The following is a 16,445-nucleotide window of genomic DNA, read 5'->3' as shown; positions in this document are numbered from 1 at the left end:
ATCCAAAGACGACAGGAATTTGCGCCCCCCCCCCGAGTTATTCCAAGAGTTCATCCACTCGTGGCATTGGATAGGCATCGAAATGGGAAATTTCGTTTACTTTCCTGAAATCAATGCAAAAACGCACTGAGCCATCTGGTTTCATGACCAGGACTATCGGACATTGCCACTGTGTTTAGATTTCATATGCACAAATAATACTGTTTTAAACTGACACCATCAACTTGAAATGTAACCAGTTACAATAAATGAATTTAAAATAGTTTCATATACCAGGTTTATCCCTTTGTCTCCCTGACAATCTTTCATTTTACAGTCATATTTTTTTAAAAGTTTTTTTCTCTCTCCCCTGTGCAGTATAAAAAAAATCACACAAACAATGAAATTTGATAGGCTGTACAAGGGAAATGGTGTCAAATGCACAAGGTAAATAAAATGGAGTGGTGTGTTTTTTGCTCTAATTTTTATCAGTTTTCAGAATTTTATGACTTAACATTTACTCACTATTGTTATGATTATTAACAGAAGTGTGGTTTTTAAATTGACTGTCATTTTAAAATAAATTACTTTGGAAAATAACCTGCTTTAACAACAAAAACTCAATATTTGCCAACAGTTAAGGAAGTAACTGTGGTAACTCAGATACCATTGTGTAGTGGTTATGATTCACCCTGACCACGGAGCAACCATAGCCACTGGATGTCTCTGCTAGCAACACTTCAATCAAGCTCTGCTACTAGGGAGTTAGAAGAAGTCACTGGGACCCAGCATCAGTTCAGATGGCCCTGGAATCCTGTTGATCCTGGGGGATCTGCCTGCTCTGAGGGTTGTCTACATTGTCTCTTTTGGAGATGCATGAAAAAAAGCATGTGGGAGGATCTCTGTGAAGTCCGCATTGAAATTCCCTCCCCCAGAACCCTCTCTTGTTTTCCTGTATTGCTATAGGAGGAAGTGATATCGGTATGAGACAGGATTTCAGGATTTGGCCCTGTGATCACAAATATATGAATCCCTAAAATCCTGCTTTTCTTGTTCTGTTTTCATTTCTTATGATGTCATCAGCTGTGGTACATGTGTAACTTTTCCTACTTAATGTTCAGGGCTTGGTACAGTGGGACCTTCATCCCTGATTAGGGCCTATAAGTATATTTATAATAAATCAGTAGGTATCTTGTGGGAAGGAATCCTGCAAACAGAAAGCCTGACCATTTGTAGTATAGAATGATTTCCTTTTGGCATAATGGAAACATCAGGGTATGTCACCATTTTTGTCATTTTCACATTTGTCATTTCCAGTTCCCTTATTTAAACTCAAGGAAAATTCCTTAAGAAGTAAATCTGGATGGAGAAATGCTCTTGCCATTAACCCTTTGAATCCTAAGGTTGGTGTATATAGTTATGTTCAGGATTCTAGGACATTGGACAGGAGCCAAGTTATGTTGACTTCCATGTGGTTCCTCCTTCCTTATACTCCTGCCTTGGTCTCTTCTGTTCCTGCTTAAGACTGAGCTCTTCCCTAGGGCCTTGCAACATAACCCCTCCTCAGGCAGGTAGGAAGCCCTTCTGCTTCTTGTTTACCTTACCCTCCTCACAGAGCCTGTGCTAGGCATAAGCAGATTAAGCAATTGCTTAGGGCCCCACACAGCACCAGGGGGGCCCCTATTAGTTATTAGTATGCGTTGTGGGGGTGCAACAGTATTCCTGTTTAGGGCCCCAAATAGGCTAGCACCAGTATTGCCTCCTAGGCATAGAGTCATCCTGGGCTCTGTAATGATTCTGCTTCTTTTGTGACTGCTTTTGCCCATGAAAAGAAGTCCATCTGCATTGCTTTCAGGTGCCACAGATGCAACAGTAGTGACTGGACATGTGAAGCAGGAGAATAGGGGACTGCTCACAGGGCAAAACAACTGGTTTAAAAAAAAAATCATTGAATGTTGCTGAGAAGATGTAGAGTGTCTGAATGGGTAGATCATAACATCTGTGGTTGTGAGCTGGATTAGCTTTAGTTTTCCAGAAAAAAATCAAATGCTATGGAGAGCTGGGTTTTTGAAATCCTTACTTAGGTTTACAGGGCTGTGCAGGGCGAAGAGACAGCTAAATTTAATTTTCACTCTTCTGTGCAGCTGCTTTCATTTGCATACACCCACACAACACGGGGGTGAGGGTGAAGGGAGGAACAATGGATTTCATGGCATATATTACTCAGATTGGGACAACTTCCTGCTCCACATACTATATAGACAGTAGTGTAGTTATGAACTAAATAAAAGCCGTAAGGTATTGAAAACAGATTAATTGCTGTGGTGGTAGACAAAGTGTATTTTGTTGAATTTAATTTGCAAACACTGAATGACTGAGAAAATGTTCCATTAACGTCTGTTTATTTTTCATGTATTGATCAGGTCCTAAAATGTTAATTACAGTTCTGTTTGTATTTCACTATGTTTTAAAAACAAATCAGTAAAAGGAAGCCATCTAAAATGAAAAATAGCAACATGTAGGTATGATTGAAAATTGATTTTTTTACTTTATTGATAATACAGCTACGGTATAAGAATAACATGCTGTTAACTGTTTGCTGTATTATTGGGAATAAGTTTAGGCTGAGCTAACCCTAGGGTAAATTTACAAAGATAAAGAACTATTTTAGCTCTCAAATTTGCTCCTAGTTGTATAATGCGTAGCTTATAAAATGAGCTCTCGTACACTGGAGTACCGGATCGCTTTATAAGTCTTCAATGACAGTCATAAGAACATAAGAATGGCCCTACTGGGTCAGACCAAAGGTCCATCAAGCCCAGTATCCTGTCTTCCGACAGTGGCCAGTGCCAGGTGTGCCCTAGAGGGAATGAACAGAACAGGTAATCATCAAGAGATCCATCCCAAAAAAATTTTGGTTAAGTTTTAGAGCAAAATCGCTCTATGGCTTCAGTGGAATGCCAGGAGAAAAGGGTGCAGGATGGTGTTGCATATGACATAGTGAGGCAGGATGAGCAGCATCCTGTCATAGCACATGGGGCTGTACTGGCAGCTATGCACGTCTACTACACTGCAGCCTACACCATAGTGTAGGGTGGAATGATTTGATGTAAATGGGACAAAGCGAATCCTCAAGCAGGCAACTGTATAAGTTGCTATCAGCCAAAAGTGTAAGTCAGCAGAATATCAGGTGCCATGTTGTGCTTGCTCAGGATTTGGAACAGCTGCCCTATCTAGTAGCGTGATGTTCCCTGGGAGACACTGGACCTAATTCTCTTCTTACAGGTTTAATTCCATTGACTTTCATGGAGTTATTCCTGCAAGTGCAAAGTAGAGCAGAGTCAGGCCTATGTTGCATTTTGATGGCAGGCAGATACAATATATATAGTGTGTGGATTTTATATATATATATATAATTGTTGGCTGCATCATAATGTGCTCAGACTAGAAGTATTAAATTGCTTTTTTAATTTTAGAACACAAATAGAAGCAAATTTTAGCTTTTCACCAGTCTATTACCACAGCTGCAAATTTCCAGAGTTTCATAATTGTTTGAAAGCTCAGTTTGATTATATTGCCCCTGAAGAAAATTACAGTACATTGCATTTGGTCAATTTCACTAATGGAACAAAATATAATAGCAGAATGCATTTGCAAGAAGAGAATTATGCAAGTTTCCAGATTAAACATTTGTTTTACTTACTATAACAAAATACATTTCCACAAAGAATGTTTCTCAAATTGCTTTTTAAAATCTGCTTTGTTTTCAGGCATTGCTATTTCTGATGAACTTGAGAAGGTAAGAGATATTGTGTACCTAATGAATAGTGCAAACAGGCAGATGTTTATGGTGGTTTTAGGCAGTGAGAGTTCAATCTTGCAGTCCTTGCGCATACACTTAACTCTTATTCAGTTCAGTGGGGAGCTGGGTACCTAAGGGCTGTTGAAAGGGCTCATATGTTATGGGCCTGATCCAAAGTCCACTGGCATCAGCGGAAAGTCTCCCATTGACTTTAGCTCAGGCCACGTAAAAGCTATTGAGCTGTACATCTTATTTTGCTTAATTTTGTCTATAGGGATAATTTAATAGGATACCTAAAGCTAAATATTTCCTATAAGTATAATTATTTTTGATTTGAGATTGTATTTTTGGGTAGCTCCTATTAAATTTAAGTTAAGGTAATTATACTGTTTGTGAACATCTTTAGGAGTATTCTTTGGCCCCAAATCTGATTAGGTATGCACATGCCAGAAAAACAACATGAATACTAATTTCACAGTTGCATGCAGTATAAAATGAACTCCTCAATTCTGGCCACTTAAAAAAGTGGTGGAGAGACTTCTCCAAGATAGGGGTTTCAGAGAGGCATGATGGATATTGCCAAGGAGTCATGTGGGAGATGGGGCTGCTATCTACAAATGATGGTGTTTACACACACCTTGTGTGTGTTTTGGCACTGAACTTTCTAATGCTAACATGCATTCTAAACTCAAGTAATCCTGTTAATTATGTTAAGCATGTGCTTATAAGCATTTCAGGACCTGGGCCTTTATTCTTACTTTTTACACACCTCTAGAACTGTGTCCAGTAGTAGTTGTTAAATGTAAAAACAAAAGACCTGCTACTAGAACCCTGACAATGTGAATAGTTTGTATTGAAATGAGTGAGCCAGTCATAATTGTTTTGCCAGTCAAACCTGTGAAATGTCACTTTTTTGTTGAATAGAAGCATTTTGAGTGAAAGAGAATGTTATCCCACACAATTATTTTTGAGGAAGTATCTAAAAAATACTTACATTTCATCTTGATGAAGACCTGTTTTTGCCTCAAAACATGCAATATTTTGAAATGTTATATTTCAGTGTGAAAATCACCATGTAATGGGAAGCAATGTATTGATGACATTACTAAGATACTGATTTGTTAAATAAATTTCAGCAAAGACCGTTCATTTGCTACTGTACTTAACTGCTTATTTTGAACATTCTGAAATTATTTTGTTTTAATCCTTGTATACTTTTCAATCATGCAAACGGTTTCACATTTTTACAGTATTGCATCTGCTTTATCATATGTTTTTGAGGAAAATAGGTAAAGTGGAAGAAATTAAAGAGAAACCATCACTTTGAAAATTACATTAAAATTTTTATGCAATGTAGTTGTAACTGTGTTGGTCCCATGATATTAGAGAGACAAGGTGAGTGAAGTAATATCTTTTGTTGGACTAACTTCTGTTTGGTGAGAGAGACAAGCTTTTGAGCTACACAGAGCTCTTCAGGTCACCAAAGTTTGTCTCACCAACAGAAGTTGTTTCAATAAAAGATATTACCTCACTCACCTTGTCTCAAATTCCTAAAATTACTATAATTGAAACATTAATTTACATATCTTTTCTCTTTTTTGTGTATAGTTAATTTTACTGTTTTGTTGATGAGACAAATCCTTTTCTAGCCCCTGCAAGAGGTTTTTTCCCCCCATAAGAGCAGGAGCAAAGCTGACACTGAAAGCAAAAAGGCGGCAGGCAGAGTGTGCACAGAAAGAAACTGAAGGAGAGGTGTTGTGATTCACAGATCAATGGATTTTAAGGCCAAAAGGGACCATTATGATCACCTAGTCTGACCTTTGAACTACAGAAGGAGTCACCCTCTAACACTGAACAGTAACTGTATTAAACATAAAACAGTATTATCCTTAAAGCTCCTCTGTCTCTGCAGCACTATAAAACCTCTCCTGCCTGGCTTAATTTTCATAAAGAAACAGAACTTCACAGAAGGAGGCATGAGCCTGAGCATGTTGGCTATTATAGTCTCAAGATTTCACAAAGGACCCTACTCAATATAATAAGGGAGCATAATAAAACTGTTTTAAAGCATTTTTAAAATTCAAGATACACTATTTAAAGAGTTCTGTATTAGAAAACTGTTCTTTCAATTAGTTATTTAAAATCAAGTTGCATCCTTTCCTGAAATGTATAGCCCTGGATAGGTTTACTAAAGGTAATTAATAAATATTGAAAATATTTTCAATATTTATTCATAGCTACATCCTAAATGTGTGAGACACTCAGGTTAAATAGCAATGTTAATAATAGTAGGGTAATGGGTGGGTAATAGGCAAACACTAATTGCACATCTCTGTTCATGTTATTTCACACACAGCCTTGCAAAGGCTAGGGCCAGCACTGCCCAAAAGGGTTCCTGGAAGTATGATTACTTCATGCATTGATTCTCCAGCTCCTCCAATGAGGGCTGCTGCATTCTGGATGCTGTTTACATTTTCCACTAGGAAAGAGTAGCTTGAAATGCAGCCTGGACTCTGAGGATGTCCTGCTGGCTGCCCAGAAGAATTAGTTGAATCAGCTTTTAGTACTTTGGTTCATCCTCTCCTGGGTCAGAACCTTCCACTTTGGGAGGGCACTGCTAGCTCCAGACCCTCACCTTTATGGAATACAGGTTGCAGCTGCAACTGCCTTCAAGTATACTTGCTGCCAGCATGGGGCTCCTCTGCCTGCCATTGAATTGCCTCTGTAATACAAGTGCCTTGTTTTCGCTTGCATCAGAGAAGAATGTGGCCAAGTACATTTACAATGCAGAGATTTGATGTTGGTCTGATATGTTTACAATGAGTGTCTAATTTCAAATGCAGTTTTATGCATATGAGATGTAATAGTCATATTGCTAACCCCACGTTTTCAAAATGTAATGAGTAAGACCAAAAATCTCATGACTTCTGAATCTCTCTTGTGATGTTGGGAACAATAATATATTGGGGAGTTTTATTTGCCTTTTGTTTTTTGACCCTTTAGGGGACATTTGGGTCACATTTTCAAGGTTTTCTTCAGAAATGTAAGGGCTATTTTTAAAAATAAAGCTAACATTCTGAATCTGAGGCCTCCAGAGATTGGGGCTTTACGTAAAACTCCAAATAAAGTGAGATTTCAATAATATTGTGAGATTTGGCAACAGGGCATAGAAATTCCTTTGCTTCACTCTCTTTTAGCAGGGACAGTTAGTAATTGGAGAATGCCAAAGAGTCAGTGATTCAGGATTACACAGGGATGAAGGTGGCCCAGTAAATCATAGCAAGTTTTGACCCCATCTCCGCTCCCCCCGGCCTAATATTAAAATATTCAATTAGGGGTTTTTTCTAAGATGCTTTTTCATCTGTTATCTCAAAGATATTTTCATATTCTAATCCTGTAAGTACAAACATACTGCACCCATAAATACGGGATCCATTAAACTATAATCTACAGAGGGGAACAAATCTCAACTTTAAACAGGTGACTGCTGCACTCGAAGTGGTAGAACGCAAGTACCAGAAACACTGAGATGCTGTTCTGGCTCCCCAAAAAAGTGCCAGAACAGTGTCCTGGAGCATTCTGACAAGATTCAAGCAATGACTTTAAATAATCAAATTGGACACAATTCCCTCTCCTCCTTCCCAACCTTATGGAAGACACATGCATATAGCTAAGATTACAGACTGAATCTCTTAAATTCCTACTTATCCTCTAGAAACTCCAGGACACACCATTCTGTGTTCTGTTTGCCCTTTAAAGTACTTGTCAGGCTAGCATTCCAAGGTTTAAATGGGAGATGCAGGTGAAGACCTGACTGCAAATTAAACATTGTATTTTAATTTACTCCATCATTTTGAAGGAACACTCCAAATAATGCCACGATGTTCTCAATACAATCTTCTCTGACTTCCTGTTTACCACTTACAGTGAGGGGCTGTAAAATTGAAAGGAAAGACATAAATTAGGTCACTGAAGTTTTGATGTGTTGATCTAATATGATTTTAAAATGGAAGCAAGGTTGGCAAAGGAGAGGCATAACATGACTTGTTAAACTTCTTTATTAAATTGAGCTTGAAAATGCTGTGATACAAGATGGCCCAGTTCCTACAACTGTTTGAATGTAAGTCAGCATAAGAAGGGCAAACAGCATTCATGTGCTAAATAGTCATATGCAAATGTATGTTGCAGACAGGGACAGGAGAAAGTTGGTCTGAAAAAAGTGTGGATTTTTCCTTGTATGGTAATCCACAAATTTCAGTAAAATTTAAGGCAACAGCTAAAACCAATTTGTTAGCTAATTATAAATTACCCCTCCCCTTCACTCTGTCTCCTTTGGCTAAGAGCAGTTGGAAGTGTTAGCAAGCACTTCAGAGGGGTAAGAGAGGCCATGAGGCCTTTACATACTTTCAAAAACTCTGTAATTGGAGCATTATCCGTAACAATGGCATGACGCACAAGTGGTACTAGAAAAGCACTAATCTTGATTTCCTCCCTCTAGCAGGGCTGGCCTTACCATGAGGTGAACTGAGGCAGCCGCCTCAGGTGCCACAGTGTAGAAAATTGTCTGCTGCTGGTGCATATATTCTCTCTGCTCTAGATGCACAGAGATGGTGGAGTGCTGTGCTGGAGGAAGGAGGGCACAAGAGACATAACAGGCAGGAGAAAAGGTGAGAGGGAATAACAGAAAGCAGCAGGAGCTGCAGGGAGAGAGAAGAGGAGGAGCCTCTTATGTACCTCTAACACCCCCAGGAGCGTGGACTGATTAACACCAGCTTCTCAGGGAGCTTCCTGTTTCCTGCTGCTTCCCTGAACCCACTTGAGGAGAACAGGCAGTGAACTGAAGTAGTAGGAAACAGTTAGGCCCTTAAGACGCTGATATCTTCCCTCACTCAGGCCCTGCTACCAGCCTGCTTATTTGTCCCCTTCAACTGAGTGTTGAGAGCCACTATAGCTGGCACAGAACAGCAGTCATGCGTGAAAGAAAAAAATGCCCCTCTGGGGCAGCATTCAGAAAAAGAAAGAAAGCAAAGGAAGCTTTTCTATCTAAGCAGGAAGGAGCTCTCCTGAGATACATAGATACTAATGTTCATGGTGAGCCTTCCGGCCCCAGTGAGGATGTGAGTGATGAGGAGATGCCTGATCTTCCAGTTAGTCAGAGTGCAGGTGACCTCGCAGCTACTGCAGCATCCATATCTCCATCTCAACTGGATGTAACCATGCACATTCCTGAAGAAAGTGTAGATCAGAGAAGAGTGTGGTGGAGGCGCAAGAAACAGCTGCTGCTGAGTTTAGTTCCTTAAGTCTATATGATCCAGGACTGTAGACCCACTTGAGCAGTAGCCTGAGGGACTTCCTTGTACTGCATGGGCCACAGCAAGTGAAAAACTTCATGTTCCTCAAAGACAATGAAAATAGAAGTTTCCATCCAACACATTACTGGCATGAAATCCCCAATGGTGACAAAGTGGAGAGGCCATGGCTTATGTACTCAAAAACCCAGAATGCTGCATGCTGTTTTTGTTGCAAACTCTTCCAGTCTAATGTTCCAGCCACATTGGGTTATACAGGAACCAAGGACTGGAAAAATCTGGCATGCCATGAGAAGGCAGCAAATCACCAGAGAGCATTCCATAGGTGGAAAGAGCTTGAGATGAGACTAAGGTTAAAGGCCACCATAGATGATCAGCATCAAGAGAAGATTCCATCAGAGTCTCTTTACTGGCAAAATGTTCTGAAAAGTCTCATTGCCATTGTGAGAATGCTTGCAACCCAAAACCTAACACAGCATGGCACTTCAGATCAGCTGTATGTGCCAAACAATGGAAACTTCCTTAAAATTGTGGAGCTGATGGCTGAGTTTGATGCTGTACACCAGGAGCATCTAAGGAGAGTCACCACCCAACAAATGTGTACACACCATTACCTTGGAAAAACAATTCAAAATGAAATCATACAGATACCGGCAACAAAAGTCAAACAGAAGATTGTGGCAGATCTGAAGTCAGCAAGCTATTATTCTGGACTGCACACCTGACATCAGCCATACGGAACAAATGACTTTAATGGTTCATTTTGTAACAACAATAGAACCTAGTGAAAATGTCCCTACAATGGTAACTGTCAGAGAGCATTTTCCTAGAATTTATTGACATTGATGATACTACAGGAGCTGGTGTGACAAATGTGCTTCTTAAAAAGCTGGAAGATACAGGAATTGCGATAGCTGACATGAGAGATCAGGGCTACGATAATGGTGCCAATGTGAGAGGAAAGAACAGAGGAGTGCAGACACGGATCCGAGAGTTAAACCCTCGAGCTTTTTTTGTCCCATGCAGTTCTCATTCATTGACCTTGGTGGTCAGTGATGCAGCATCAGCTTCTAATGAGGCTGCTAAATTTTTTAATGTAATTCAAAGCATCTATGTATTTTCTCTGCATCAACTCATCGATGGCAAATTTTGAAGCAACATCTGGGAACATCCTCTCTGACACTGAAACTACTGAGTGCCACACGATGGGAAAGTCGAGTGGAGGCGATAAAGCCTATCAAACTCCAAATTGGGAAGATAGATGATGCCATAGTTGCCATTATGGAGGATAATGCTATGACAGGAACTGTTCGTGGGAGAACAGTGGCAGAGGGAAATGGAATCACCAGAAATATACATAACTTCAAATTTCTATGTGGCTTAGTGTTGTGGCATGACACTGTTTGAAATAAATGTTGTAAGCAAGAGACTCCAAGGTGTTGATTTTGATATATCTGGAGCACTGGAACAACTGGACAAAGCAAAGTCATACCTACAATCTTACTGGTCAGATGAGGGATTTCGAAACTTTCTGAAGAGTGCACAGAAGTTGGCAGAGGAACTTCACACTGAAGCTATTTTCCCACCCATTCAAGAATACAAGAGTCACTGAAGAAGAAAACATTTTGATTACGAGGCACGGCATAATCCCATAAGAGACCCCAAACAACAATTCAAAGTTGAATTCTTGAACCAGGTGCTAGATTGTGCCATACAGTCAGTTGAAGAATGTTTCATGCAGCTCAAGGAACACAGCAATATATTTGGGATGTTGTATGATATTCCAAAACTCCTCACTATACCTGAAGAAGACCTACACCAGCAATGCAGGGCACTAGAGACAGTGTTGACACATGACATGCGCAATATTGATGCAAGTAATTTAGGTGATACATTTCAGCAGGATCAACTCCAAAGGCTGTTCTGGGATATATGTGCACAAATAAGATGAGCACCCTCTTTCCAAATACTTTTGTTGCTCTGCGCATACTTCTAACACTTCCTGTAACAGTTGCCAGTGGAGAATGCAGCTTCTCCAAGCTGAAGTTAATAAAAACACATCTATGCTCCACAATGACACAGGAGAGGCTGGTCAGCCTTGCAACCATCTCAATAGAGTATGAGCTGGCCCAGACTGTGGACCTTCAGGAAGCAGTTCAAATCTTTGCAACCAAGAAGGCACGGAAAGCACCACTTTGATTACTCAAACAGATAAAAATGCCAGTGTTTACTATGCAGACAAGAAAAGTAACATTTGCTGTTCAGGCATTTGAAAGTTAAGTGTTACTTAAAATTTTTGAACAAGGCATTTTAAGTTGTTAGTTCTCCTTTATTGGGGTAGGTAGCAGAGCAGTACCATGAGAGGAGTAGAACAGGAGGAAGGCAGAATTGAGACCTTTCAAAGTTTTGGCCCAAGCGAGGGGGTATGGGGGCATCATTTGAGCTCCCCGCCTCAGGTGCCAAAATGTTGTGGGCCAGCCCTGCCCTCTAGTCACATGACATGGGTCAGGATTACATCTGTCAAGTGACAGGGACCAGTGTCCCCTGATTCCGGTGGTGACTGTTATGCTACCCGACTGCTTTACAACACAATTCCTACAGCTAAAAAACATTTTCCACAAATTTCTGAAAAATTTAAGAGTACCACACAACAAAAATGGCAGCAATCTTAAAATGTGCTAAATCACTTCGTTTTCCCCATACAATTTTCTCCCTTTTCAACTACTGGCTTTTCAATTTAAAGATAGTTGTCAGTATTGCTATAATGTCATCTCAACTTTGCAGTAAAATGTCATCACCTAAACAATGATTTCAGCAGGCCTATAGGGGAACTCTGAACAGAATTAAACTGACATGAAAAAGACAGTGACAAACATACATTACAGGAGAAGTATAGGGTAAAACAGGGGTAGGCAACCTATGGCACGGGTGCCAAAGGCGGCACGCGAGCTGATTTTCAGTGGCAATCACACTGCCCGGGTCCTGGACATAAGTCCGGGGGGCTCTGCATTTTTAATTTAATTTAAATGAAGCTTCTTAAACATTTAAAAAACATATTTACTTTACATACAACAGTAGTTTAGTTATATATTATAGACTTAGAGAAAGAGACCGTCTAAAACCGTTAAAATGTATGACTGGCACGCGAAACCTTAAATTAGAGTGACTAAATGAAGACTCGACACACCACATCTGAAAGGTTGCCGATCCCTGGGGTAAAAGGTGGAGTGAGGGAATGTGGTGAGGTGTTATGGTAATACAAACAACAACCAGAGAGCAAAAGAGATTAAGACCCAGATTCTGCAGCTGACTCTGCATTGGGGAAGTTAATGGGTGGAATGGACAGAAGCCAACTGCAGGGTCAGGACCACAGTAGGATGGATATATAGATATAATACAAAAACAGCCCTTCCCATATAGGGTCAGATTCTGGCTCATTCTAAGGTCTTTTGTGCCACTCCAAGTGGCCCTAAAACAGCCCTGAACAGCAAAGCCGGCTCTACCATTTTTGCTGCCCCCCCCCCCCCAAAAAAACCCAAAAAACCGCTCGGACTGCCCAAACCGCCGAAGCGCAAAAAAAAAAAAAAAAAAAGCTGCCCGGACTCTGCCGCCCCGAGAATGGATGGAATGCCGCCCCTTAGCATGTGCTGCCCCAGGCACATGCTTGCTCTGCTGGTGCCTGGAGCCGGCCCTGCTGAATAGGTAGGTGAGGATTTCCTCCTACATAAGGAAAATCCTAGACTGGTGCAGTCAGACACCTGTTTATGTGAACAAAAGTCAAAGTCTCTCTCTCTCTCTCTCTCTCTCTCTCTCTCAAGGGATATAGGATCTGGCATTTGAAATCTTTTCAATTTCAAGTTTTGTCTTTTAACTCCTACATTTGGCTTCCCCATGTTAAAATTGGATAGACATTATTTACAGATTTCAAACACTATAAACACTTTGATGGTTTTATATTATAAATAACTGCTAATATTTCAAACTTTGCATTTACTATAATTTAAAGTAGTCATCCCAATTATTTAGTGTTCCTTTAAAGATCATTTGTTATTGAGGAGGACAAAAACATATGGTTGCTAATTTAAATAATCATCCTCCTGCTGCTTCTCCAGATGCCATTTATTAGGACTGTGTTGTTCTTACAGTAGGAATATTTCATGGGATGTAGAGCCAAATAACAGCCATATGAATTGTCTTTCGTTACAGATCAGAATATACAATATATCTTAATTAGGAGCACTGCATTTTAAATTTCCTTGCTGTCCTAGAAATGGCATTCAGTGAGAGCAGGATAACTATCTCCATCACATCATTTCAAAATGGCAATTCTGGAGCATAATTTTCTTCAAATTATCGCTATTCCACATCAACTCCCAGTGTACGTATAAGCACACAACACCGAGAAAATTGGAAAGGCTTATGCAGTACTTTTACACAAACTCTTTACGTAATCAAATGGGCTATTTGTTTCTGTGTGATGCTGTGAAACATCAGTAAAGTTTTTTAAATGCCCAGGTTTTTTTTTGTCTCCTACTAGTTATTCCACCATACATCTTCAAGCAAATTGTCAAAAAAAAATGACTTCCAGCTTTGAAATTGCAGTTTATCACAGTGGCAATATATGATGTACATTATTTATTGTCTATTGTAATGCACTGAATGTCTGCCAAATAAAAAATATATTTTAATTGTGGATTTGAAAACCAGCAGGATTATTTTAAAATAGTTGATTTCCCTACTCAGTAAGATTTTCACACTGAATTCATAATGCAAAAGAGATGATATTAAATCGAAATATACTATCTTCTGTGTTCTTCAATATTCAAGTGACCTCATTCATTGCTTAACATAATTGAAACATTGGTGTTTCCAATAGGAGGGGGCTTATTAAGAATGTATAGTTTTAAAGCCAACTCAGTAGTGATGGACACCAGCCACTCCTTTTAAAAACTATTGGATGTTAAAGGGAAAAATGAAGAGAGGTTCTGAGTAAAGCTGGATGAAATTTTTCAGACAAATAATTAGTTGCTGAAAAGTGCAGTTTTGGGTAGCCCAAAACTATTCATAACTTCAGGGAATAATTATGGCCAAAAGAGAATTCTTTTTAAAAAATTTGAAACATTTCATATCAACAATTTAAAGTACGGCATTTAAACTTTATTTTGAAATGACATTTTGAAAGCTAGATTTATTTTTTTAAAGAAGGGTAAAAGAAAAGCCTGAAAACAAAATGAAACTAAAAAAACTAATAAACAGAAAAATGATCACAGGCGGAACAAAACATTTTGTTCAACCTGAAAAGATTGTTTTGTTTTGTAGGCTCAGCAACTGAGCCAAAAAATATTTTATTTCCTCAGCTCTAGTTCTGAGTACCAGGATGGTGAACACCTCTCTGGAGTTAGGGCCTAAATCCAATGTATATTGAAGTTAATGGGAGTCTTTCCATTGATTTCCGTGGGCATTGGATCAGGCTTTTGACCTTTTAATGTCCTGTACTATTTTAATAAGGATCAATATATGAGGTGAAGCAGTAAGTTTGTTTGTTCCCTGTTTCCGGTTTATAAACATCACTGAGAATGAGCAGTGTAGAGGTTTGTTTGTTTATTTATTTAGGCTTTTGTTTCTATTCAGGATGCAACAGGTTTTAATACTCCTCTTCTAAGACCTCGTGTGATTGGAGAATGGGTTGGTCGCGAGGAGAATGATGCTGATCCATTGGCTGCGGAGATGTTGCAACCTCCAGTACCAAGAAGTAAAAATGAACAATGGGATAGTGAAGATAGCAGCAGCAGTCCTGGAGGAAGGTGAGGTTTTGCTTTTATAGTTTAATGACTCCTGAAAATCTCATTGCAAAAAAACTCTTAAGTTTTAGAAAATTATGTAATGTCCAGTTTTAAGGATCAAGAATGTGAGGTGTATTATTTTCCATATACAGTATACCACGAACCAGGAAATATGTAGTAGGGATTTAATGATATTGGGCACAATACTATAGATGCTTATGCACATGAGTAGTCCCATTATGCACATAAGTAAATTTAAGTTAGGTGTATACAGTAACTCCCCGCTTAACGTCCTCTCGCTTAACATTGTTTCAATCTAACGTCCCTGCTCAATTACAGAACATGCTCCATTTAAAGTTGTGCAGTGCTTCGCTATAACGTCGTTTGGTTGCCTGATTTGTCCACAGCTGGCAGCCCCCCTATCAGCTCCCCTATGCCCCCCCCATAGCGCCTCCTGCCCTCCTGCAGACCCCAAGGATCAGCGCCTTCCCCCTCCTCCCCCTGCCTCCTGCCCGCAGCAATCAGCTGGCTTGCAGCCTTTGGGGGGGGGGGGGAAGATGAGCGAGGACTCAGCGTGCAGGCTCCCCCTTCCTCCGGAACTACGCAAACCAGCTGATTACCTCAGGCTGGAGGCAGGGGAGGGAGTGGGGAGCCTGGGATAGTTCTAAGATAGAGATCTGGGGATTTCCACACCGGGGTGTGTGTGTGTGTGTAATTTGTGCACGCAGGAGGATTTTAGGGGATTTTAATGAGAATCTCAGTTCTCAAGAATTAAAAGCTGGGGACTCAACTAAGTAGCTAGAACCCATGGAGGCCCTATCTATACACCAACCACCACCTCTCTCTCTCAGAACCTGCCCTATCTTACCATTACTTATGTGCCTCCGGAGAGGTGGAGTGGTCTACATCTGTCTACTCTACACCTATATTCAGGGAGAAGCAGCAAGCCCATTTGCCCCTGCCGGGATAAATGGTGGTATGAGGCATCTCCTACATTCTCGCCACAAGGTGGTGGGGAGGGCCTCAGATTTCTCTTCTATGGTGTGTCTCCTAGGGTCTGAGTGGTTTGGGGTTTCCCCCATTCCCAAGGATCCTCTCTTAGGCACAGCTGCCAACTAACTTGCATCTCCAGGCAGGGCTTTGGAGCTGTGCTCTGGCTCCAGGCAAAAACCTACTGCTCCGGAGCTGCTCCACACTCCAGCTCCAGGCTCCGCTCCAAAGCCCTGTCTCCAGGTGCCTGCCTGACTCCTAGGTTATGGATACAAGTCCTTGATCAGTAACAAAGATCATGAACTGCACAGAAATATTAACCAGTCATTGGAAGAGGAAAGACTAAAAAACAGTCTCCTGGCTTTCAGTTCGGTGGACTCTACCGTGGGTTAAAGGGAAATTGTGCCTTTCACACAAGATGCATAATTCTTGGTGGGGTCTGCTTACGCAAACTTCTGCCTGTTCCCTGCATGTTCCCAATTCCTTGAAAAATCAGCTCCATACTCCCCCACAAATGAGTGTGGTCTCTTTCATACTGTTGTGATAATTGGACCTACAAATTTACCCTAATTGTGAACTCAG

At 40.3% G+C, this 16,445-nt stretch overlaps 1 protein-coding gene across 1 annotated transcript in view; it reads left to right on the top strand.

Moving 5' to 3' along the window:
• C2H8orf34 (chromosome 2 C8orf34 homolog) overlaps positions 1-16,445 on the top strand; it is a 252,748-nt gene that overhangs the window by 79,697 nt on the left and 156,606 nt on the right. The window contains exons 5-6 of the mRNA XM_065397933.1: positions 3,750-3,778; positions 14,722-14,894. Of these exons, the coding sequence (XP_065254005.1) occupies positions 3,750-3,778; positions 14,722-14,894 (202 nt within the window). The remainder of the gene's footprint in view (positions 1-3,749; positions 3,779-14,721; positions 14,895-16,445) is intronic.

The sequence above is a fragment of the Emys orbicularis genome, chromosome 2 (genome assembly GCF_028017835.1).
Source record: "Emys orbicularis isolate rEmyOrb1 chromosome 2, rEmyOrb1.hap1, whole genome shotgun sequence".
In the NCBI taxonomy this organism is placed as follows: domain Eukaryota; kingdom Metazoa; phylum Chordata; order Testudines; family Emydidae; genus Emys; species Emys orbicularis.
This window is presented reverse-complemented; position numbering and strand designations above follow the sequence as displayed.